Source organism: Cydia pomonella, chromosome 3 (genome assembly GCF_033807575.1).
Source record: "Cydia pomonella isolate Wapato2018A chromosome 3, ilCydPomo1, whole genome shotgun sequence".
In the NCBI taxonomy this organism is placed as follows: Eukaryota; Metazoa; Arthropoda; class Insecta; order Lepidoptera; family Tortricidae; genus Cydia; species Cydia pomonella.
The window spans coordinates 29,176,437-29,201,833 of NC_084705.1; the positions used below are offsets into that span (position 1 = coordinate 29,176,437).

The 25,397-nt window shown below is 36.7% G+C and overlaps 1 protein-coding gene across 1 annotated transcript in view; it reads left to right on the forward strand.

Moving 5' to 3' along the window:
* Positions 1-25,397, forward strand: part of LOC133516497 (uncharacterized) — a 142,168-nt gene that overhangs the window by 72,774 nt on the left and 43,997 nt on the right. Inside the window, exons 2-4 of the mRNA XM_061849484.1 lie at positions 9,288-9,599; positions 12,936-13,384; positions 17,005-17,106. Coding sequence (XP_061705468.1) covers positions 9,386-9,599; positions 12,936-13,384; positions 17,005-17,106 — 765 coding nt within the window. The 5' untranslated portion in view covers positions 9,288-9,385. The remainder of the gene's footprint in view (positions 1-9,287; positions 9,600-12,935; positions 13,385-17,004; positions 17,107-25,397) is intronic.

Here is a 25,397-nt window from a genome sequence, read left to right on the forward strand (position 1 = left end):
ATCTGAGTAAAACTTTTCATTACTCTATGAATGGAAAATATTAAAAACTAAGCTGAAATAGATACCTCTAAATTAATACTTTAGTATCATCATAATCTTCGTTTCTTTTTTTCCCCTCCTCTTAAAATATATAACGATGAAAACTGTTAAATAAATTAATAATAAATATTATAGGACATTCTTACACAGATTGACTAAGTCGCACAGTAAAGCCGACCATTGCGGCCGCCGGACGATATCGGCCTGTCAGAACAAAAATTTGACAGTTCCGAACAACTGACCGGCCGATATTGTCCGGCGAACTTTTGTCAGTGGTCGGCTTAGGCACTGGTCCCACCGCGAGCGAGTAAGCTATGAACTATCGGCTATTTTCTAGCTCAAGAAACGAACAAAAGATAATCGCTTTCGTGTAAATAAAAGAGAGAGATATATATTTATAGTTCATAGCTGGCTTGTTCACACCGCCGGCGAAGACACTCTCCCACCGCCCGGCGAGTAAGCGATAATTCCATACAATGTTTACTAGCCGCCAGCTGATTGTCAACTGTTTCTAGTATATAATTTTACTAGTTGATAGCCGAGCTCGCTGATAGTTGGCGGTGGGACCACTGTTTTCTAGTTGACCGCCGCGATAAAAGCTATCGACTATAAAACTAGCTCAGCGGTACTCGCCGGTGCCTGCTTGGCGATCAGACCGATCATTTTACCTTATGAGGTGGATGCGAGTGCACGTATTTACAATGAATTTAAAACAATCATATGAACTATCTTTGTTGTCCAGTTCGGATGACGATGATGATGTATTTTATAAAAGCGTGTGTGTAGTGAAATATACCTAAATATACCTTGAGGATATCAAGATTTCATTCCTTAGGAGGCCGAGCATAAGCAAGTGCTTATACGAAAATGAAAAAATTCTATACTTTTTTTAGATTGATAGATTTTGACGTGTGCCATGTGCCAATTGAAAGAGATCGATTTATTTAACAAACATTTTGATTAGGATTTTCTTTTTTTTAACACCTTGGCTGCGGCAATTAAATATACCTTGTACATAGTTAACCATACTTTGCAAGTGGTCGATCGAACTTATTATATAAAGGAAAAAATTGCGGGTTAATCGCATCTACCTGTCTCTACCGCACTAATAAGGTACCTATTTTTGTAACACTCAATTGTAAATTTTTCTTCATAGTAAATGTACGAAAACATTTTTTTTTATTTCTGACTTTTTTGTACATTACCGAAAGCTGACCCACGGAAACTATTGATACTGGATAGGAATAGAATCGATAGACATAATAAAAAAGTTTGTCAAAAATTTTCTCGCACCCCGTATGTTTTTTCTAAAATCTTTAAACGCCAATCTTTATTAATTTGAAATAGAAGGAAGGTCTTCTAAGACCATTTTCGCTTAGCAGTACGGAATCTGGTGGCTGCACTCACTGACCCAAAATCTATTTCCACCCTGTATAGGTCATTGGCGAATAGGGCCCTCTTAAGTTTTTTACCTTTATGCTGGGCCACCCGGCTGAGCTAGTGGAGCGAGTAATCGCCCGTCGCACGCAAACACTCGCTTATAGCTCAGCGTCTAAACTAGTAAAACTATACTCGCTTCTCGCCGCTCGCCCACTAGTTTGTAGTTTATAGTTTCACTCGCTTATAGTTTGTAGCCGGCGGTGGGACCAGTGCCTTAAGCTCAAGAAGACTTATGTTGTGGGTACTCAGCCACCATACATATAATACTTATTACTTATAAATACATAAATATTTATGATCATCACACAAATAACTGTTCTTGCCAGGATTCGGGTTACCACCCACTCAAACTGTTGCGAGTTACATAAACTCTCTCTAAAAGTAGGAACAAATTGCGTAAACAATCCGAAATGTAAGTAAAACCGTACAAGTACGAGTTTTATAACCTTGTACATAAAAAATATCTATTTGCGCGTGTACCATTCGCAAAATGGCACGAACGCCGTCATTTTAGCCCCGTATGAATAAAACATTGGCATATTTCAGCATCGACGGTTTTTCGACCTTGGTTTACTGATTTAAGTTTTTTGCGTTATCCGGAACTTATGGGAGCGGAAAATTAAATCCTGACCAACGGGATTTATGGAGGAATCTGTCGTGTTATCTAGGGAAAACATTTAGATTATTAACTGAATTTGCTACTGTTATTGGTATATTTTTAAACCCCTCTTTTTTATTCATTCCTTTTTTGTCAGTTTAAGACTCGTAAAAATTAAGATGACATTTAATTTCGGAAGTTCTAAAATTAGTAAAAAATATTTTCTTCAAGTATTTTTCAGGCAGGAAATCAAAAGGCTTATGGAAATCGAAATTAAAATAGTAATAAAATTAACTAAAATAGTATTTATGCAGGTATCAACCCATTATATCACAATACTAATTACATGGCGAATATACAATTAAATTAATCTAAACTAAAATTAAAGTTATAATTAGAAACAAATTAATTAGGTGCAGCGGAAACCTTGTTCATACACTGGAGGCCTACCGCGAACCACGTTCGACGTGTTGCCTCTTTATCGCACTTGTACATTCGTACGTTAGCGTGATAGGGAGGTTCGCCGATTCGCTCACTCTCCCGACAAACGACCAATGCCTTTTACGCATTATACTTAAAAGTCATCTAATCTATGCTCGGCGAACATGCCACCACGGTAGCCGTAACATTGCACGAAACGTGTTGTTGTATAATACTAGACCCTACTCATAGTGTTGTGTTCCTACCGGTGAGTAAGGTTGACAGGGCTCAACGAGGGTGCGGAGTGTTAGGGTCGGCAACACGCATGTAACTTCGGAGTTGCAGGCGTACATAGGTTACGGAGACTGCCTACCATCAGGCGGGAAGTATACTTGTTTTCCACCGACGTAGTATAAAAAAGTATGTCTTTTCGTAGCATCTCTCATCCGATGTACGATTGTCATTTTGGTCCCCTGTATTCGAATTAATTCGGACACATGACGGAATACATTGTTTTACTTAATTATTCAGTACCTGGGCGACCGAGCTTTGCTCGGTTATAACTATTTATTGTAATATAGTGGTGTACAGGTGATAATCTTAACTACATTTTTTTACTAAATTAAACTTGTCTAAAACAATAAAAATTAAAAAATTATATATACACCTGAACATATAAAAAAAAAAGTTATTCACCGGGCGAGATTCGAACCCGTAACACTCGTTTAGCAGTCCGCGTCTTAACCCGCTGGACCAGACGGACAGTGGCCGGCTACACGAAATTAGCGACCATATTCTGCGTCGAAAGAAAAACGCATGAAAACTAGAAAACACGCGTTTTCCCAAACATATAAGACTAATCTAGATAGATTGTATACCCCCAAAAACCCCCATATACCAAATTTCAGTATAATCGTTAAAGCCGTATCCGAGATCACAGAAATATATATATATATATATATATATATATATATATATATATAATTATAAGAATTGCTCGTTTAAAGGTATAAGATATTATGTTATGTGGGGCAAAGTACAGTAGTTACAGAGTGGGTGCTCGAAAACTCGAATCGGGGATCTGGCAGACCTCACCGGCGATGGCGGGATGAACTGGACTCCTTCTTGAAGGAGTGGCCAGACACAGCACTGGACAGAGATCAGTGGAGAGATTGGGGGGATTTGTCACCATTCGCTGAGAATTTCCTACTTTCCGCACTTGTATCGTAAATAACTATTAGACACTTGCTTCTGCCCGCGACTTTGTCTGCGTAAAATGATAATGATAATTATTCAAAACTACCCTACGTCCTTCCCCGGATCACAAACTATCTCCATACCTAATATTATCTGAATCGGTTCATCGGTTAAATCGTGTAGAGATAATAACAAGACAGATTTATATACTTTCGCATTAATAATATTAGTAGGCATTTTCACATATACTTTTACTTTACCTGTACAACCTTCTAGGCTACCGTTCACTTTATACTTAGCCTAATCGTTCAGCCGTCCTTCAAATGAATAGTGTATCACTAAAGACGAGTATCGATTAGGTTACTCTAAAATAGACTTGCTTTGGGCGTTAATGTTGCATAGAACCTTGCCTTAAAATTAAAAAAAAGATAGAGAAAGAAAACATGGACCACCAAAAATGAGATGGGAAGACGAAATCGTAAAATTCGCTGGGAGGCACTGGACCAGACTGGCGAGACATAGAAGAAAATGGAAAAGGATGGAACAGGCCTTTGCCAAATGGCATGCAGACCAAACCGATGTTGTCTGAAATAGTAAATGTTATGTCAAACTACATATACGATATGAAATGTACAATTTAAACTTGAAAATGTAAAATTTGTCTGAATAAAAGGCTTATATTATTATATTATTAGAACCTTGCCTTATGTTGTTCAATTTGTCCTAATATTCTTACCCCCGGAGTTACACACAATGTTTTTCATCACACTTGCGAAGCTAAAAACTGAATTTTAAGCGAAATAATTCTTAAATACGGTGACATATCACACATTCGTCCGCCATTTTGTAATTTCTTGACAGGTTAGGCATCGAAGTCATACAGACCTACGGCCACCATTGAAAATTATATAAGTAAAAATATATTAAACGGCTGTTAAATTAATCAAACTAAATCATTTTAAACATAAACAAAAATATTTAAAAAAGTCAGTATTTGAAAAGTAAAACTCATTTATGCTACTTGGTTTGTATGAATAGTGACATAATTTAAAAAAGTTATAACTCCCTAGAGATTTCGTTATATAGCTTCTTTCACAATCCATAGCTCCCTCGGGAACAATATAGGCCTTTGTCTTTCAGTACATAAAATCTTTTTCGAGCAAGTGTGAAGAAAACAGATTATTCGCTACTATTGTTGACTGTGCAAGTAAAACAATCTATTCTCTAAGGATGAACAACAGATGGTTGTGTTCTCAGAGCATAAAATAGTAGTTGTGCTATTGCAAAATCATACATTGTCTCTTCAACGTGATTTGCACGCGTAGGCAGAATGAAGCATAGGCATGAAGTGTCACTTGAATTTCTTCTTTGACGCACAAACGAGATTCAGCATGTTCACTGGTAGAAAAAAGGGTTTAAAGGTTTTTATATATATTTGTATGCCTGTTACTGTTTCTCGTCTTGCTGCAGTTTTAATTGCCTAATCGATAGCGACAAACGTTCAATAATTTCACTTTTTTTAACAATTTGATAAAAAATCAAATGGTCGGAAAGATTTTCAAAACTATACGAAAATGTTTCTCGAAACATCAAATCATTCGCCTATGGAACTCTATTTTCAACTCCTTCTACTTATAATATTAATATTAGTTGTAGATTGTTGGGCACTTTGTCAGTCGCGGCACTCGTGAAATCTTGTGTCAGGTAGCGGTGCTGATAAATCCGCTACTTGACCTTAGATGTTAACTACGAAAACAATAAACGTTTTGGTAAGAAAACAATGTAATGAGTGAGCACTCTTCTTCTTAGTCGTATACTCTTCGCGTATACTCTTGTCAGAGTAGTCGTGGTCATTGCGGTCGTTTTTTTCGCTGTTTCCCGCCATGCTTCTATATTTATTGCCTACCGCGCGCATAGATTCAGAAGTCCATCGCATTGAGGGCCGCAATCTGGGTCTTGTGCCATCCACTCTGCCCTGAACAACCAGCCTCTCCATCACGTCGTCTTCCCGACGATGATCCAGGCATGACCGTAGTAGTTAAGGATGCGAGAGTGAACGATTGCCGAAAGACTTTGTGTAACTTTGAGCTCCTGGAGAATTGATATATTAGTGAGCACTCTATGTGTATTTATTTCTCTGTCCACGTATACGTATTGTGCCGCGAGCGACTTATTATTATTGGGCACAAACCCCAATAATAATAAGTCGCTCGCGGCCTTTGAGTGCCACATCGACCAGGTAGCCCTTTAAAGTTCATTACTGATGCCTGATGAATCCGGGAAATTCCAGATTCTCTGGGCCGTAATATTCTGTACCTCATAGGGTTGCAATACGTGCCGCCCTAAGCGGGTACTTCTTTTTGACATTAGTGGTCCACAGGAACAGAGAATGTGCATTGCAGTCTCCTCTGACTCCTTGCAGAACCTGCATGTCGCATCTTGTTTCTTCCCAATTTGAAACATGTGTTTGTTCAACTTACAGTGTCTAGTCAATATTCTGGTCACCACGTAGGTTTTGTTTCTTTTGAGCTCTAAAAGGTCCTTAGCAAATTTGTTGTTGAACCCTTTGATTAGAGCTTTCGAGTGTTCTTGTCCTTTGACGAACTTCCACCAATCGATTGCGAGCGACTTAACTGTACAGCGCACAGCTTGACAGTGTCAAATATTGTCCGCGCAAGAGGTTTAATGGAATTTTACTTTAGCCAATCATTACTTTTAGTGACCAGGCACAACTTTTGTTTTAATAGCGGGAAGTTGTGTATTGGGGATATTCAAAGCTGCGGGCGAAAATATTATGGAGAACGGATTAACTGACATGTGTCACATAAGTGTCATGCATATGAACCGTTTTTCCAAATTATAAATATATTGAGAGCTTCTCTTATATAAATTTCGTCGCTGCTTTGACCAATTATAGAGTTTTGTGAAAAGCTCAGTCGTTTATATAAGTCTAAATACTTACGACAATGTGCTGAAATTGCGTTCATAACTTTGCCGCAATTTTGGTACTTTTATATTCAACGTCTTTGTGTAGACTCTTATTATGAGTACTTTTATTTGTAGAAATAATTCAAAATAAAAATCCATTGACAAAATACGGTGCGGTGATATCTGCGGAAAAGGAACTGGGGGCCTAGCCAACATGACTGTCTTACATCGACACACGCAAATCGAAAATGTTTCCGAAAACGCTTTAATGATACTAGAAATATAAGAGCTTTAAAAGAGACACAAACAACACTAGACCCTACTCATAGTGTTGTGTTCCTGCCGGTAAGGTTGCCAGAGCTCAACGAGGGGCGGGAGGGGGTTAGGGTCGGCAACGCGCATGTAAATCCTCTGGAGTTGCAGGCGTACATAGGCTACGGATACTGCTTACCATCAGGCGGGCCGTATGCTTGTTTGCCACCGACGTAGTATAAAAAAAAGAGAGTTTACATCTATGGCGAAATTATTTAAAAAAATCATCTTATTATGGGACTGGGTCGGCCTGGTCTGCCGCATGCATTCCCAGAGGTGGGCCAAAATAGCCACAGAATGGGTGCTTTCCAGGAAAGCAGGGAGTCAATGGTCCGTTTCCGGGATCCCATATCTCCATAAACTTCTAAATATCCTGCAACAAAACTTTCATGAAAAATACAGATTCTAAAGCTTAAATATTACACTGTATTTGAGGAGCAAACGTAAAAAGAATATAAAAAGATGCAGTTTTGCGCAGACTGTCGGTCTTGGATCCATGCCGTCCTCATTCAGAACTTCCATTCCCACCACTATATGTACACGGGTGGGTACAATTTTCTGAATAACCAGTGTAAGTGAGAGCTTTGATAACGCTAAGTTATTACGGATAGCAAGGCCAAATTACCTTGGTTTAATAATAAACTCAACTAGCCGGCTCGTGCAATGAGAAGATATGGTGAAACTTGTGGCATACGTCCCACTTTCCAGAGTGTTTGTACGTTCATTAAAAATTTATGTATCACTTGATGTTTTAGCGCTGGCAACTTCACACTGTTTTTGACAGTTGCTGTCATGGCAATGGTTGTGAAAGCCGTTATATAACTTTTAATATGAAATAGAACTTGCACTGTATGTGTTTTCAGCTATAGATGTTACTTTTTCGAAAATGTAGTATCTTCCTTTGAATTCTTTGTGTTCAGTATTTTATCTTGATTTAGCCTTCTGCTCCTGCATATCTCAAAAGTAAATTCGCATTTCCGTCTCACCGCACTGGATTTATGACTAATTCTTTCGCCATCCAGGCTAGTCGTCTTTGGAATTCATTCCCTCTAAACATCAGACAAGCTCCAAGTAAGTTTTCTTTCAAGCGGATGTTACGTAAGCATTTGCTAAAACAAGAGTTCAAGTAATATTCATCAATATTATATTTATACCTAATGTATGTATGTGTGTCTTATATGTATTTATAGTGTGTATGTATGTTTGTATTTATGTAATATATATATATAGTTTATTAAGTATATTAGTTTCCTTTTCTTTTTAATTCATTGACTTTGTTTTTCTCTCTCTCACCAATTGTAAGTGTCTCTGTTTGGCGCTATGGTTGACTGGTAGAGAATGCCATTTGGCATTAAGTCCGCCATTTGTACATGGTTGTATATATTATATTTTGTGCAATAAAGTTTAAATAAAATAAAAATAAAAAATATTTTATATGTTTTTCAGAATACTTCTTACCGTCGGTCTTGTACCTATGAATTACTTTTTTTTCACTTGGAGCGATGTATAACACATATTTGCTGTTAAGAATATAATTATTGAGATGTGTAGGTTATTTGTAAGTATTACGATCAACATTCATACACTTTAGGTACATATCCCTAAAAGGACGTAAATTTATCTTATCAGACCTGTGGTGGACTATGTCAGTCTCGCATTGGTCTATTTAGCCACCAAAAACGATGTCTCTCCGGCGTTACCCCATAAATCGTCTGCCATAGACGCAAAGGCCCATGAATGATGAATGAAAAGGACGTAAATGTGCGTTTTGGTGGATAGTTATTACCCACATGGCATAAAAGAAACAGGAAACCGGCCTTAAATATGGTATGCGGGCTAAAAGCGAGTGAGCTAACAAGTGAGACGAAATTAATTGGTTTCCTGCACATAGTTATCAATAATCAACACGTTTACTACTTAATTATGAGTTACACTAATTACCGCAGCGAAGATATTAAACACCTCATGCATGTAATATATGTGGCGGGCCGTGTGCTTGTTTGCCACCGATGTGGTATACAAATGCCTGTATTTTCTGCTGTTGCAGAACAATTTCCTTCGAAATAAACCATAAATCCAATCCCTATTTTTTAAACTAAATATATAAATCTATTTATTTAAAAAAGCATAATTATGTAAATGGAACATCTTTAAAAACGATCCTTGATGAAAAATGCCAGATGTTCTGCAGAATAATGATAATTATAATATATAATTAAGATTTAAGACTTTAGAATTAAGATTTGAATAAAATATATATTATCCCAATGCTGTGATATTTCCTTATAGATTGTACGTATTTTATTTTTATTTTATGATAATTTTCGCCTAAGCATTTTCTCTTTCTTTCCAGAATGTTCGCACACGTTCGCACCAACAGATAACAGTAAAAATGACCATTAACCTGAGTGGGAAAAAACTGTGACATTTAAAATCAATCGTGCCAAAACAATGTTTTGCTGCAAAGAACTGAAACTACTCTACGCCACTATTGTTCTGTTACTCGAAGCTGAGTTGCTGGTGAACACGGATGCAATGGAGTCGAAGCGGTCTTCCTTGTTGGCGCAAAACGCTGATGAATTGAAATCTTTGGAGCTATGTATTAGTAGGAATCAACAGAGGCTGGGTAGTGTTTTTGGGAATTATACGAGGCATCACAAAAAGGGTAAGTAACGTTTATAAATAGTAAATATTTCATCTTAAAAAACTTAATCAAACTCAAAGGCAATCCACCACATGCTTCGTTATTACACAAATTTAATCGACACAAGCATCGTCGTCAATAAATACTTTTGTCACCGGAAATAATTGATAGGTACTCGTAGCTGACCAAATATATCCATTACAAATTATCAACAAATATTTACTATCTGAATAATATATTTATATAATTTAAACTATGAGCAAACAGAGTTATTATTACATTCTAATGGTCCTAGGTAATAGACATAAATTCAAATCATCATATAATTCGTTCTCGCACACACACACACACACACACACACACACACACACACACACACACAGAGAGACGAACAAACACCAAACACTCACACACAAAATTGACATAATATAACATAACACAGCCTATTATATTCTTAATGTTAAAAACGTCATACTAAAATAATTATTTCCCCTATACTCTGCGATTATTACATTGCAATGAACTGTTAACTTAATTGTAACTTTAGACAAATTATAATTTAATTCATTACTTGCTGTACCTTCATAATTAACGGGTTTATATATCCTTATATAACTTGCTGCTGGAGAGGGGGATCTCCTGCCACAAGTATTGATATACTTACTAGGAGGTCCCAACCCTTTCTCAATTTGTAACACAATGATTGTGGCCAATAAAGCATTTATATTTTTTTATTTTTTTTTTTATATAAAAAGCGTACTCAATTACACTGATTTAAACTTTCACAGTTTTAACACATTCGTGTATAAAGTTTTAAATTTACCTCCGACGTCAGAGGTAAATTTAAAAGTTAATACGCGATCAAGTCCCATTTCTATAATTTAATAACGTACTTAATTTAATTTAAATTTTTATTTAATAACGGGGTATAATGTGGGTACAGCCTTTACCCAAATTAATGTTCGCCCAATCGTATAAGCAATCACATTATGTAATTTATTATTAACGCACCGTATTCAGTCATCAAAACGAGCATTAAAATCAAGAATAAACATCAAACGAGCATTAATGCTGCAGTACAGCTAAACGTTTGATTACCTCCGTCTCTCGTAATACGCATTGCAGTACTTTTGTCGTTATGGCGTTTACAAGCTGCGGCGGAAATTGGTGTCTTTGTAGAATTTTATTGTAGGAAAAGATTTAATACCGGGAAGTTGTTCATTTTTAGCTTGGAGGGTAGGTATGTTTGTCCGGTGATAAATTCACGTAATGGGTCATAAAGGCAGTTCTAGCTTGTCATTTGTAGTTTTGATTACTAAAAGTCTAAGCTAACGTTGCATCGACTTGGATATAACAAAATGAGAGAGTGCTATTATAAACGTCATCATTTGAATGTAATAGAATAGTTTTTTTTTAACTATCAAGATAACACATTATAAAATTGTAAAACGGGATTTAATCGCGTATTCTTTTTAAGTTTCAAGATTTACCTCCGACGTTTCGAGGCGGTGGTTGGTGGTCTCGTGGTGGTAGTCAGTGGTGGTCTCGGAGACAATTTAATAATGTAGATTTTTTTTATTATTAAGCATACAGACAATCATTCAACATACAAGAATTAGAAAGTACAAAGTGCCGCGAAATCTCAGCATGTTGCTGGTGACTTCCATCGCTGATTTTCCGATAAGATATGAGAATAATCACGGAAGGTCTTTCTTTCTTCCTAGCGTTGTCAAGGGAGCCTGGGGTCCGCTTTGACAACTAATCCCAAGATTTGGCGTAGGCACTAGTTTTTACGAAAGCGACTGCCATCTGACCTTCCAACCCAGAGGGTAAAATTAGGCCTTGTTGGGATTAGTCCGGTTTCCTCACGATGTTTTCCTTCACCGAAAAGCGACTGGTAAATATCAAATAACATTTCGTACATAAGTTCCGAAAAACTCATTGGTACGAGCCGGGGTTTGAACCCGCGACCTCCGGATTGCAAGTCGCACGCTCTTACCGCTAGGCCACCAGCGCTTCTTAGAATAATCACGGAAGGTAACGGACAAAAAGAAAACAAGCATAAAATAAGCTAAAATAATTTACATACAGATAAAGAAGCTTATACAGAAAGGAGAACTTTTCGTAAAAATTGGACATTAAGGATATGGCCACACTTTGTTATTGCAAGGATTCTGGCCTCGAAGAGTTAGATGGATCCGACTCAATTTACATATTTACTATTCATACTGTGAAATTTTGCTTTTATTAAATATTTGATGATATAGTGGGTGTCATTGGCCCACAATGGTTCTCAAGAGAAGAGTTATAAAGTTACAATAATAACTAGTTCAATTTTTAATAAAGTTCTAACAGGAAATGATACACAATATGGAAAGATTTTTTTATTTATTTAAGTAGGTATTCTCCAATTTCGTGAAGTTCCTGGAGGGATCTAAGAACACTTCTTTTGATTGAAAGGATTCACAGAATTGAGACCTTTCTACTTCAAAATTTAGAAGTCGATCTAAACATGCTGTTCACTATATAAGTATTGTATTTTTAATGATAATGACGGAATTAACCGTATAAAAATGGAATCGATATGTTTTGATCATAAATTATTTATGCAATATAAATTTAATCCCGCAGATTATGAATTGAAATCAAATGTGACCACATCAAAGGAGTTAAATAGGCATAATTCCATTGTTTATTTTCGTCAAAGCGATTGTTATAGACCTACAAAAGCTATGAAAGCCGTATTACATTTCAAGTTCTGAAATAAAGCTCTGTTTATTCATTCATTTGCTGTAGGTATTATTTATCTGTCATACTCGGTCAAGTTTGAATATATTTATTGACCGAAAAGGAATTCTAAGAGGTATTCACTATTAGTTTTGTTTCTTCCTATTCTTTATTTAAAATAACTATATTCGTAAACAGAAAAAATGGTAAATTGACGGCAGTAGGTGTTTATTTTACCACATTGCTGCGTTGTCTCATATATCCACCTACTGATAGTGTTGTGTTCCTGCCGGTGAGTAAGGTTTCAAGAGCTCAACGAGGTTAGGGTAACGCGCATGTAACTACCTTGGAGTTGCAAGCGTACATAGGCTACGGAGACTGCTTACCATCAGGCGGGCCGTATGCTTGTTTGCCACCGACGTAGTATACAAAAAAAATGTATCTAATATTTTTATGGATTAAATTTACTTTCATTCATGTGGCTTCCTACTTTTTCAATCATATTTTGCCATACTAATTCGAAAATTATATATTACTTATATCATGATGGTTGAAAAAAGAAAATTCAGAGTTATCAAGACCCTGACACAAAATGAAAATAATTTTAACCTATTAAACCTTTTTCAACAGGTCACAGAAGAAGAACAACCACCACAACACAAACAACAGTCATCTACACGACGGCAGTCGACAATGAAGACGACCTAACCAACCCCTTCGCCACCAGCGAAACCCTCACAACCCCCCACCCAAAACTACCCAAACCCCAAAGGCTATCTTCATACAAAGACTACGATGTACATATAGATAAAAATGCAATTGAAGATGAAATAAGTGAGATTATAGAAGGTTATAAGCATCATGAGAAATATACAGAGCTAGATGAAGCATCATTAGCTAAATCGTTAAGTAAAGTTAAGAAAATGTACAGAGACTCAGCGGGATCGGCCGCTAATAAGTTAAGTGGGAAGGGCGGGAAGACGGGTATATTTTTGACTGACAATTGTACAACTGTTATAGCACAGATAGGAACTACAGCTGTTTTGCATTGTGAAGTTAGCGATATCACAGAGAACACGGTAAGCAATATTAATATGTATATTTTTAACTTACCTTACTTTTTGATACTTGTTATTTTATAACTACCATTAAGTGATCATTATGAGATATTGCATCTCCATTTTGGGTTTCACGGCCCTATAAACCCCGGTATTTTGATAGGCTTGCATGAGGTTATAGATCCAACACTTAAGAAGTCCACTTTTTTTTTTAATGGCTATCGCCACTAAGGCATTTGCCAGCATCACGCCAATATAGTTTTTTGCGAATTTAACACGAAAGTGTTGGTCAGATTAAGGAGCAGGGAATAGTTACAATTTTAAATTGTTAATTTTGATAAAATTTGAAAGGGTTCGAAATACAGAGGGATTAGGAGTTAAAAGAGAGGGCATATGCGTCGGAAGAGGGATTTTTTGAAAAATGAGACCAGAGTACAAATGGCAATTCAGACGGGGGCAATTCAGGAAAATATGGTTCAGGGTTCCATCATCCAGGCCACACTCACATAAGGATGTGTCCCGATAATGCATCTTAGATGGGTGAACTAGGGAGAGGCAGTGATTTAATCTCATTCGGATAATAGTTGAAGTTGCCTTTTCGCCCTATCAGTGAGAACAAAAAGTTGACAATTCTGAACAACTGACATTTCGATACCGTCCGGTGGACTGTTAATCAGTGGCACTCAGTGGGCCCCTTTAGAGGCACTTTTGAGAGCTTTAGTGTCATTTAGAACGCCGGCTGGGACCAGTTCTCAGGTACAACAATATAATGAATGAATGTATGACTATGAGACTGGGTTATTGCAAAAACGTCCGGACACCTGGCATAATAATGTTCTCACTAGTTATGAAATATTGTTACAATTAGAAACCAGAAGGGGTATATTCTGATTGATTTAGGGTGTATGCGTTCAACGGAAATAACACAGTAACTCGATTTGAATAACCGTCTTTTGTAGCCGTAGTTTTCAATAGTACCTAGTAATTAAACCATCTTAATTTGGAACTATCAAACTACATTTACTTACTATTTAATTACACCATTGGGATAGGGAACGATTTCGAGAATGATTATAGTTAAATATATTCCATTTCTCGTATAAAAATATTGTTTAGATAGTATAAATCATTATTAATAACAATAATTTAAAATGTAAATAACAATTAAATAGTAGACTTCAGGAAGTGCTGTTAATATATTAATTTATTGACAATAACAATATACATGATGGATATATACAGATGATTACTATAACTAGCTTATATCTAAAATAGGCCCTTGAGGCATTGTACCAAGGATGCTGGCGGCATTTCCTCGTTGTATCGCAATAGTGATACGTTGTGCGAGGAAGCCGTCAGCTCTTCGGTCACCAGTTACGTCAACCAGACGTTTCGCGATTTCTCCAAAAAACTTGTGCGCGCTGGGACCCCATGGACCTAGAGTTTCAACGCCAAAAGGTACAAAATGGTACTCTCTACCGAGGCTCTTATATTTATTACGTTTCAAAATTTCGGCGCTTTCCGCCGCTGCGCCCGCTTTTACATTAGTCCGTTGGAGGTGGGACGGTGCCAGTGTGTCTACGCAGGTAGCATCCCACACTAACATCCGTCCCAAGCTCCAAGGAACCAAGGACACCCCATCAGGCCTCTTGCCATCTTCCCTGATAATGCCAGTTGGCTCAAGAAGAGCAGGCACATTAATGGTGGCAAGAGATCGACGAATTATGTCATTAAGCGACGCATGTCTTGAAAAACGACCTGCACTTTTTTGACAAGATAATCCGTGGTGTCCCAGTCGGTCCACGTCCGTGCCACAAGAGCATATATGTGGCGTACATACCGAAACCCCGAGTCGCAAACCAGTCGCCAGTCTTAGGGAGGTCGGATCCAAGAAAGTACCAATATTAGGTGAAGGATGGGCATGTAGCCAGTAGCCGGCTTCCCGGGCTCCGACCGCCAAAAGTCTCGCGTGATCTGGACCTGTACAGTTGTTTAGAAGAGTATTGTAAGTTAAATCACAGTAAATATTATCCCAGCTCCTTTGTGATTTTGGGTTGTCTGGAAATTGTTTGCCCGGGCAAGCAATTTTATAAGAATTTTTTGCATCCTCAAAGCCCGTAATCTCATAGTTTGTGGGCAAAGCCCTTAAGATATTTCCTATGAGACCAGACGTGCTATTAATGGATGCCAAAAAGGCTGGGGAAGCCACACTGGAAATTTTGGAAGTGCTTATAAACATTGAGGTATAGTACTAGAGTCAACATCTCCAACAAAATGATTCCACACCTCATTGAAGTGCCGGCACTTCATTGCGTTTAGTACGTCCTCGACTATTGGCAAGACGTGTAACGAAAATTTAAAAAAATAATAAAAATTGAAAATGCATTTACGCGTTATGAAAATGTATTCTAATAATATCTAGAAATATAATAATATTAATATAATAACAATCCAGAGCGAAAAATGTTTTCTTTTAAGCTTATTTAGATTATTTTGAAACGTCACTTTAAACACTCGCGGTGTGTAATCTATGCGCCAAAGAAAATGGCGTATTCTTTGGCGCATAGATTACATTTCGCAGATGTAACACGGAGGTACTAATGATAATCTACCTTATTGTTTGTAGAATATATGCTCAAAAATGATATATTAATTGTTATCTTGTAATTTTTTGAAGTGTTTTTATTATATTTAAAGAATATATTATGTTATAAGCGAGATTTGATCAAAATTGCTACGAGTACGAGAGTCAAACACAATAGGTTTTAAGACTACTTTTATAAATTTTAATTTAGGCAGTGTCACAAAAGAAACAAAAATTATTACACTGGAAATAAATACATTTTATCTAGATTCTTTACAGTACGTATTTAGGCAGAAAATGAACAGTTGTCATAACAGTTTCGCCTCTGGCTAGCTATTATTCTTAAGCTTAGTGACAGACGTCAAACGCCGAAAATGGCGGACACAAGTTGTTCTCGATAGCGTGTCTAGTACGTAGTACATTTATGTCAATGGTTATAAATGAAGTAGACATAAATAATAGTGTGTTATTGATGTAGGTCTAGAGGGAATATACCGAGTGATCGTCCATCAAAAAGAGAAAACGTTTTTCCACTTTTAAATATTTTTAATTCCATGATTTTTTTTAAGTATTTTATTGGCACAATAAAAAACTAGGTATACAGGTTTTCCTTTTTTCAAAATTTGCAAAAAAAAAACGAAACCTATAAACCTAAAATATATTATGCTGAATCGATCGACATCAAAATCAAAGTGATTTGTTCAGATTTAGGTAGTGGAAAACGTTTTCTCCCGAAATGGAATTTCATAGAAAAAATACCGTTATTTCGCTAGGATCTTAAAGCTATTCCTCCCTCTTAAATACTTCTATATTTTATTCAACCTATTTTACCTTTGCGGTTCTAGAATTACATATTAATTGAAATTCAGTGCTAAAATCTCTCGCAATGCTCACGGGAATCGTGTATAACTGGGCCGTGCAAAAACTTCTGCCAGCTATTTTGGAATATTAATTGCATCTCCTTTTGAAAATGTATTTCCAAAATTGTTGCTGATCTCCTAAAATGTTCTTATAGATATTTTGTAACGTTAAGAATTTACTGAAATCCCTTTTACAGGTAACGTGGATAAGAAAAAAAGACTATTCCTTGTTATCAGTGGGGCTGGTTACATACAGCGCAGACAACCGATTCTTTTCTGCCCACGGCCGACATGTGAAGGTAAGCCCTGTTCACAGATCACTTAATACATACAGCAGAATACGCATAATGACACGTCATACTAAGCAGATTTCATATAAAGCAAAGATAATCATTTCCTATTTGTGTTAAGTTTTCCAAATTAATCTCAAATTCCATGAGTTTTAGTATCGTGCATCTATTATCAACTTATCACTGAGAATCAAAACTAAAACAACTTATACGTGCCATGCATGCACCCAACGTCCTCGCAGGGAAAGACGTGGGGAGGGCAAATCAGAAGGTCATCATTTCATGAAAATAGGATTAATGGGACATAGTAAGCGATATTTCACTATAAGCGAAGCCATGTTATCCGACTTTGTTACAAAGAATTTTATATGAGAACCAAATTTCACTCAGTAATTACGTCACAGTAAGCTGTTGGTCAATATAAGCAGTCATAAAAAATAATTCCACTATTTATTGTATAGTGGGTAGTTAGGTATACTTATGTATACCTACAACTTTGGGAAGATATCAAATTACATTATTAAATCTATTTCAGTTTTTAATTTTTATATAGTAGTGTGACTAAGAAAGCACATATTAAAATATGTAATGAAATAATTTGATCTGTTGCCAAAGTTGTATAGATGGCGGCACCATATCTCTCTGTATCGTAATCCTGTAAGAGATTTGTATAAGAGGTGCAAGCATGTACTGCTTGCCCTTAGAGTTAGTCAAGACCCCAAAGTCTTTCTAATATCGGGTACATAGGTATATTATACTCGAGAAATTGGAACCGGTACCGCCGTAACGGAGTAGCTTAGAGGTCCGGTGGAGTTAGTCGTGTAAGCTGATGACGTGACGCCGGCGTCGAATTCGGCCTCAGCTATTGGAGGGCTCAATCACTTTTTCTTCAGTATATAAATAAATAATAATAGGCATCTATTTCAGTTTATCACTTATATACGAGTATATTGTGGGGCCAAAACCAACCCGAAAGTAAAACAAAAAAATAAAGTGAGAAAGCTGCAACACGCATCGTTAGATACCGCGAGTGTGAGTGATACGACCAGCTTTATGATTTACGACTTTGCAAACACGTTGTTTTTGGCCCCAGAATACTAAATTAAACACATTAAAATCGATATTTTTTTAGTTTTTATCTTAATTTTATTTAATTATCTTAATTTAGAACGTTTGTTTCATTCTCTCCATATTTTTTAGACTTTCAAAGTGATTAATTACAGTATTCAGTTAATAAAAAAACTTAAAAAAATCTTAATGTTGACACATTGATATTTGCCGACTTTTTTTTCACTTTTAGGTCGAAAAACACGTATTTAAATGAAAAACTTTTTACATACGGACAGATAGACAGATGGGCATGACTAATGGGTTCCGTTTTTGATATTCTGTCTACGAAACTTTAAAAGAAGGCATGTATGGTAACCCCGAGTCTTCGAGTCTTCCTTCAGAATACGGAGTCTGTGTGCGAAGTAACCTACGTCCCTAACTTATTATTCCGACCACAAGCGAGCCTTGGGCATCAAACCAGTGTATCTATATTCCTTAAACCACTAACAATCATATGTATCCAGAGATCACAAAAAAGTGTTCCTCTTCGTAAACAAGAGAAATAACAGTCATGTAATGTGGGAAACAAAGATAAGTGAGGGATTCGGAAAATAAATGGTCCTAAGATACCCTGAGCACGCTGGTAATGACATTTGTTGTTTAAGGTATCGTTCGGTACTCAAATGTATTGCTAATGTATGCTGATAGAACGTGGACTGTGGAATTCAGATTGTATTTTCTTTTTTGTTGACGACTTATAAGATAGATAATCCGTTTATTTGTTTGCCGCAATACACACAGGAAATACAATTAATAAAATGACAAAAAAATAAACAAAAAACAGATAATACAAAATCATACGAGAGAAATACATATTTATAGAAAATAGAAGTAGACAGAAAAAAAAAATACTTACTTACTCCGTTGGCTCAGCGACCCAAAATGAGACTTGGCCTCCGACACAAGACAGCGCCACTTTTCTCGGTCCTGTGCGACCTCTCGCCAATTGTCGACTCGAAGCTCGCGCAGATCCGCCTCCACCATGTCGCTCCAGCGATACCTAGGGCGTCCGATAGGACGTCCTCCTGCTAGGCGACCCAGGTACGCTCTTTTTACGTTCCGATCTTCGTCCATTCTCTCAAGGTGGCCCAACCAACGGAGTCTGTGGGCTTTACTTTCTCCCATGATGTTAGATTCAGCCACTAGGTCTTCAATCTCACGGTTCTTAAGGACTGTCCAACTTCCATCCGGTCTTCGTTTGGGGCCCAGTATTTTACGGAGGATTTTCCTCTCGGCAACTAGCAGCATGTTTTCTTCCTTGAGTGTTAGTGTCCATGCTTCGCATCCGTAGGTTAGGATTGGGCGAATCACGGTCTTATAGAATAGATTCGGATCTTGGTGCGTCTGCTTAGAAGCTTGGACACTAACACCTTGTGAAGGGCTGCACTGCATCGCAATGTATTCTGGATCCTAATCTTTATGTCCTCGTCACGATTGTTGGTATCAGTAACGGTGCAGCCTTCGAGCAATGCCGGGAAGGGACGGCATTCCTACTATTTCCCCTCTGCCGAAGCATAGGTACAACTGTACTTATGCCGGTGCATGTTGTGACTCGTCCATACACCTGGCCCCTGGTTAGAGCCGGTGTAGCTTTATTTGACGTTCATAAGCGCATTGTAATATGCCTACATCAATAATAAAATATCTGTATCTTTATCTTTAAATTTCCTATACTACAAACTGTTAAAAGCTTACAGGTAAATTCGAATTTTAATTATTCAATTTCATTCAAATATGATACTGGTCTGATACTGATTTGTCAGTATCAAAAATGACGTTGTTGGTTGAAGAAATGTCATTTTTGACACCGACAGATAAGAATCAGATCAGTATCATATTGAACACTCGAATTGGCCTGATAAATTCCAATTCTTCTTACTTACCTATTTATTTTTTGTTTCGTTTACTATTACCTCAATTACAAGTATTGTACGAATATAAAAGATATCGTACAATGGAAATAAGATGAAAAGCGAAAACCTGACATGAAATATCTCGTCAACAGCCAAAATGAATATTGAATTTACCGCCTGTTGATTTCGTTTGTTATTCGTCTATTACCTTTGATTATTTGTTGCTCAATATTTCCAGATCAAATTAAGACGTTAGTCTGTTATTCGAGCCGCAATACCGCAGGCAAACTTCTAAGCTTTCTGGTTTGATTGAAATTAGGTTAGGTTACTCTTTGAATTCTGCCTTAACACGTGTAGCCATTTATTGACCGAGCGTTTACGTAACTTACTTTCTATGCATCACCCTGATACTCGCATATAAGTGCGAGCGAGATGTATAGAAAGTAAATTACGTTCTCGATAGCGTATACGTCAGTTTTGACACTGGGTAAAGGTGTCCCTTTCAGCTTGGGGAAAATACTTCGTATTGTCCGGATGTTCTCCTCTACAGGTCGCAATTCCCAACCGATGCTCGTGAAATTTTGTGAGCAGGTTTTATGAACAAATATTTTTTGGACGATTGGTGTTTGAATTTTGTTTCAAAATCACGGAGCCATACGTTTATTGACTTTTATAAGCTATGCTTGCGAGGTCTACAGCTCAGCTCACCATTAACAGCAGTTTATGTGACTGCTACATAATGAAAGGCATTAAAATAAGAGTGTGGGTTTATGAAATGAGCTAAAATCGAGTTTCATAAAAAAAACACACGGTGTTAAATGTCTAATTAAGAAGGTATATTTACATACACTGATTTATCAACCTTGTTACACGTATAGTAAAAAATCTCTATGATGTGTTAACGAACTACAAGTTATGACCGCCATTGCGGCATTAGATCACAAAGTTGGCATTTCATTTCGAATAAAATGCCATCCCACCTGATACTGATTTCAAATTGAACTCCTTTGTTTTTCACAGATGTTCGAAATTTGAACGTCATTATTGAATCGATTGACATTTATTATTACAAAATGATAACATTTTCACATATAAGAAATTTGTTCTAACGAAATAGTGTCTTTATACTGGCCATTTGCAGATTTTGAACGCATCATTTATGATATGTGTGTAGATAAACCTGTAAAATCTATTTGTATTTGGAATTTATTGTTCGAGAATAGGTAAACAATTGAAATGTTAACTTAAATCGACCGGGATATGAACCGTGATTACCTTTTGTATTGTTTTCGAGCTCCCGACATTTCGACGCAGTTACACGCATCTTGTTCACGGATAACGGATTAATATCGGAAGCTATAAAACAATACAAAAGGTAATCACGGTTCATATCCTGGTTGATTTAAGTCTAGTGAAACTAACCGTGAATCATTCAGAACTGTTTATTGAATTGTGGTTATCTAATGGCTGTTAGGGCTGTTATATGTGGCAGAATTGTAATTAGCAAAGCTCGTTATCAATGTTTCAATTAATTGAAAATCAGGGCTGGCAAAAGTATCTACGGGAACCCTAACTTTACCGTTGTTTCCCAACTTCGCCCAAGTAAAATAATAATTATATCTATTATAATTATGTTATTTATAGGTATAATGGTAATTGAATGGTAAGAATGATGGATGGACATTTTGGGAAAGTTTTTTCTTCTGTTATTTTTTGTTGTAAAGGTGTAACATAACACCACTTCCAATACGGGAAGTTTACCCAATTGTTCGCTAGATGGCGCTAGCGCCGAGTTAGATCGCGCAATCGTTAGTATTTCCCAGTTTCATCGCATGTATTAGCCATTATTATGCAAACCGTTCGCTAGATGGCTTTGGCGTCGAGATAGAACGCGCAAGCGTTTGTCTTCCATAGAATAATTAAGTTCTAAGTTTGATTCTTTTAATTTGATAGATTCAATAGGTGACACGATTATACTATTCAAAGTTTTCTGCTACTCTGTGTACTTTCTAACTAAGGTATGCTCGGATACTGATGTTAATGAGTGTGGTAGCTGGTGGATTAGTTCGAACGGTGATTGCTCCTGCACGCTCTTGTGAGTCTGCTCGTTTACGCGAATGGTGATACTTTTTTTAGCACTGTTTTAAAAAATAAACTACTTGTCGTCAACACTGTCTTTCGATGATTACTAAGAACGCCTCATAAATCCCGCCACTTACATAGGGACATTCGTACACAAATTGACAAAGTCCCACGGTAAGCCAAGAAAGCTTGTGTTGTATATACAAATACTTAAATACATCCATGACTCAGGAACAAATATCTGTGCTCATCACACAAATAAATGCCCTTACCCCCTCATGCCCCTGTTATGGTCGAAAGATCTCGTTATTCTGATTAGAAATAACATTCAAATACCTAAACCTAAGAAAAGTATAGTGTACAACTTTATATACAATTGCCAGTGTTGTGGGCAGAAATGTTGTTAGCAACAAAGGTAGTGTTCAGGACTAGAAACTTCGTACAATTTATAAACTAAGTTGTAAACAGTACGCCGATCAACGAGCTTTTGACCCCAATAGTTTACTAGTTACCAGTATAAGTATTTAGATACCAGTACCAGGATTTGTGATTTAGTTAAATGTTCATTAAAAATATAACTAGAAGGGAGACTCAAATTTAAAAATCTTTTATTTTTTGTTATTCTATTTACAATAACAATATACATAATGGATATATACAGAGATATTAGCTTAAATCTAAAATAGGCCCTTGAGGCATTGTACCAAGGATGCTGGCGGAATTTCCTCGTCGTACCGCAATGCTGATACGTAGTGCGAGGAAGCCGCACGCTCTTTGGTCACCATTTACGTCAACCAGATACTTTGCGATTTCTGCAAAAAACGTGTGCGCGCTGGAACCCCAAGGACCAGTGACCTTTGAGGCTTTGAATAGATGAGAGAGTGAGAAGAGGGTGACAAATGCAGCAGCATGTACAACAAGGTACCAGAAAGTAAAGCAAACATACATATAAAGGGTGTCCCGGAAGTAAAGAGACAACTTTCAAAGTCTTACTGGTTGAAAATTTTATTAAAACAAAATTAAAGTTTTGGTGTCATTGCTTCTATGGTTTCATTGTCTGTCATTTCAAGTGGGAATTTTGTTATTGCTTATTCGTTTTTTCAAATTTAAGCATCGGAATATGAAGCACTTGCTAATAGAGTTTTTCACAATTGCCTTTATTTTACGAGTCTCACATTAAAAAAGATATATTCAAACACTTTCTTCAAGGAACAGCTAGACAAACTAGTATATATTGAATAAAAAGACATTATGAAGAAACGGTTGAGATTAGTTTTAAGAAGGTTCTGGGAAGAAATAGGACAATCACGCTACCTCGAATCATTAACCGAGTTAAATCGATTTTTAATAAGACTCCGTTAACGTCCGTCAGAGTGGCAGCGGATAAATTAAAAGTATCAAAGCTGTCTGTCGCCAGAATGAAAAAGGAACGATCTAGGTTTAAAAACATATATGAACCAAATTACTTCCAGACATATAAAGGACCAAGAGAAACGTGCAAAAAGAGAGACGAAAAGTGAATAAAAGTTAACTTGAAAAAGTACTTAGCGTTTATTGACGTTTGTTGAACCAATGTTCCGGCGAACCCCAATGATGTTCATGAAGGCAATATTTCCATACAACTATTCATTAATTTCCATTCAGTCATATAGATGTGACATAGAACCAAAAAATTGTATCAAAAGCCAATTTTTTGACAAAACATTTTGTATGACCAAAGGCGTGGCTGCAAAATCGTGAAAAGCCGTAAGGTGCCGGGGCCGCGAACAATTTAAGAAAAACATATTTTTAAGAGATTGTGGGCGCAAAAGCGATATCAATCTAATAATTTAATTAATTTTCTTGCAACTTACAACCAAAATTATAACTTTTATCGTTTTCCTGATATTACATTTTATGGAAATAAATTTGTCTCTTTACTTCAGGGACATCCCATTATTACACAAAAAGTAATAAGGAAATTAAGCTAAACAGTAATGATAAAAGTGGAAAATAATTGGTAATTATACACTAGGAACACTAGAAAAGGAAAATTATTCAGCGGTCAGATAACCTAAGCTTCTTCAACCTAACCTTGAGCGACGCAACCGATTGTACTTGTCTGAGCGGAATAGGCAGCTCATTCCACACTTTGAATGCATGCACTGCGAAAAATTTGTCGTATCCACGATTTTTATGGTGAGGTATTGCAAGTGATCAATTCAAAAATTAAATTTTTCAGATAGATAAAGAGGAGAAGAAGTGAAAGAGTGTGAAAGATCTCTGCGGCGGCGGAGAGAAAGCCAATTAAGTTTCAATCAAGTTCATATATATACCTGCAAATGCGAGTAGCAAGTAGCAAATGTCTGAACTCGCATAGAAAACCCTACTCAATGTCTAAACAGGCCTCAATATGAAGGCCACACTTATCCCTATGCCACACTTATCTGTATTGACCTTATTCCGTAACCTCGTGTAAAATATTAACCTGCCAAAAAAGGAACAGCCTCGACTGGAAACTGTTAATTAAGTAGATAGTGTAAAGTGTATTAATTAAATGAATGTAAATTGGACATGAATACTTAATGAAAAAGTGGAAAACTGCGAATAAAAGATACAAAAGATACTTATTGTATTGTCGCCGCCACTGTTGACTGACGTGTCGTGAACCTAATGGCAATGATTATAAGGTCTACCGATGATCAGTTAAGATAAATACTGTTGTTAACTTCGTACATTGTTTTTTGTTATAAGGAGTCGTAAAGTCGGGAGTTTAGAAAGAAACAGAAGATATATGGTACCCCGTGCGAAACTTATGACAAAAGATACGACTTTCGTGCGAGTTTTTACAATCTTTTCTTTAACTTGCCCTGTTAGTTTGTGTGGGTCAAATCTAGGAAGTTTAAATTGATTCGCCTCCCTATTTCTGATTGGGTTAAAGTTTTGCTTACATGTGTATGTCGGGTGACAATGCAATATTGTGGAACCATTGAGCTGATCTTATGATGGAGCCAGGAGATGGCCATTGGAACTCTGTAGTGTAACAACGCAACCTAATTGTGTTTCGGGTTTAAAGAATTGTGTCGATATATGTACTTCATATAGGTCACTTGAATGACATCTGGAAAAATCATTTTTCTTTATTCATTGGATAAAGAGAATAATGGGTGATAGAGAGACCTATTTCAATCACATGTATCATTTTTATACTTTACATACGTAAATATAATTATCAAACACATTTTAGAATAAGGTCATTCTGTGTATAAAACAATA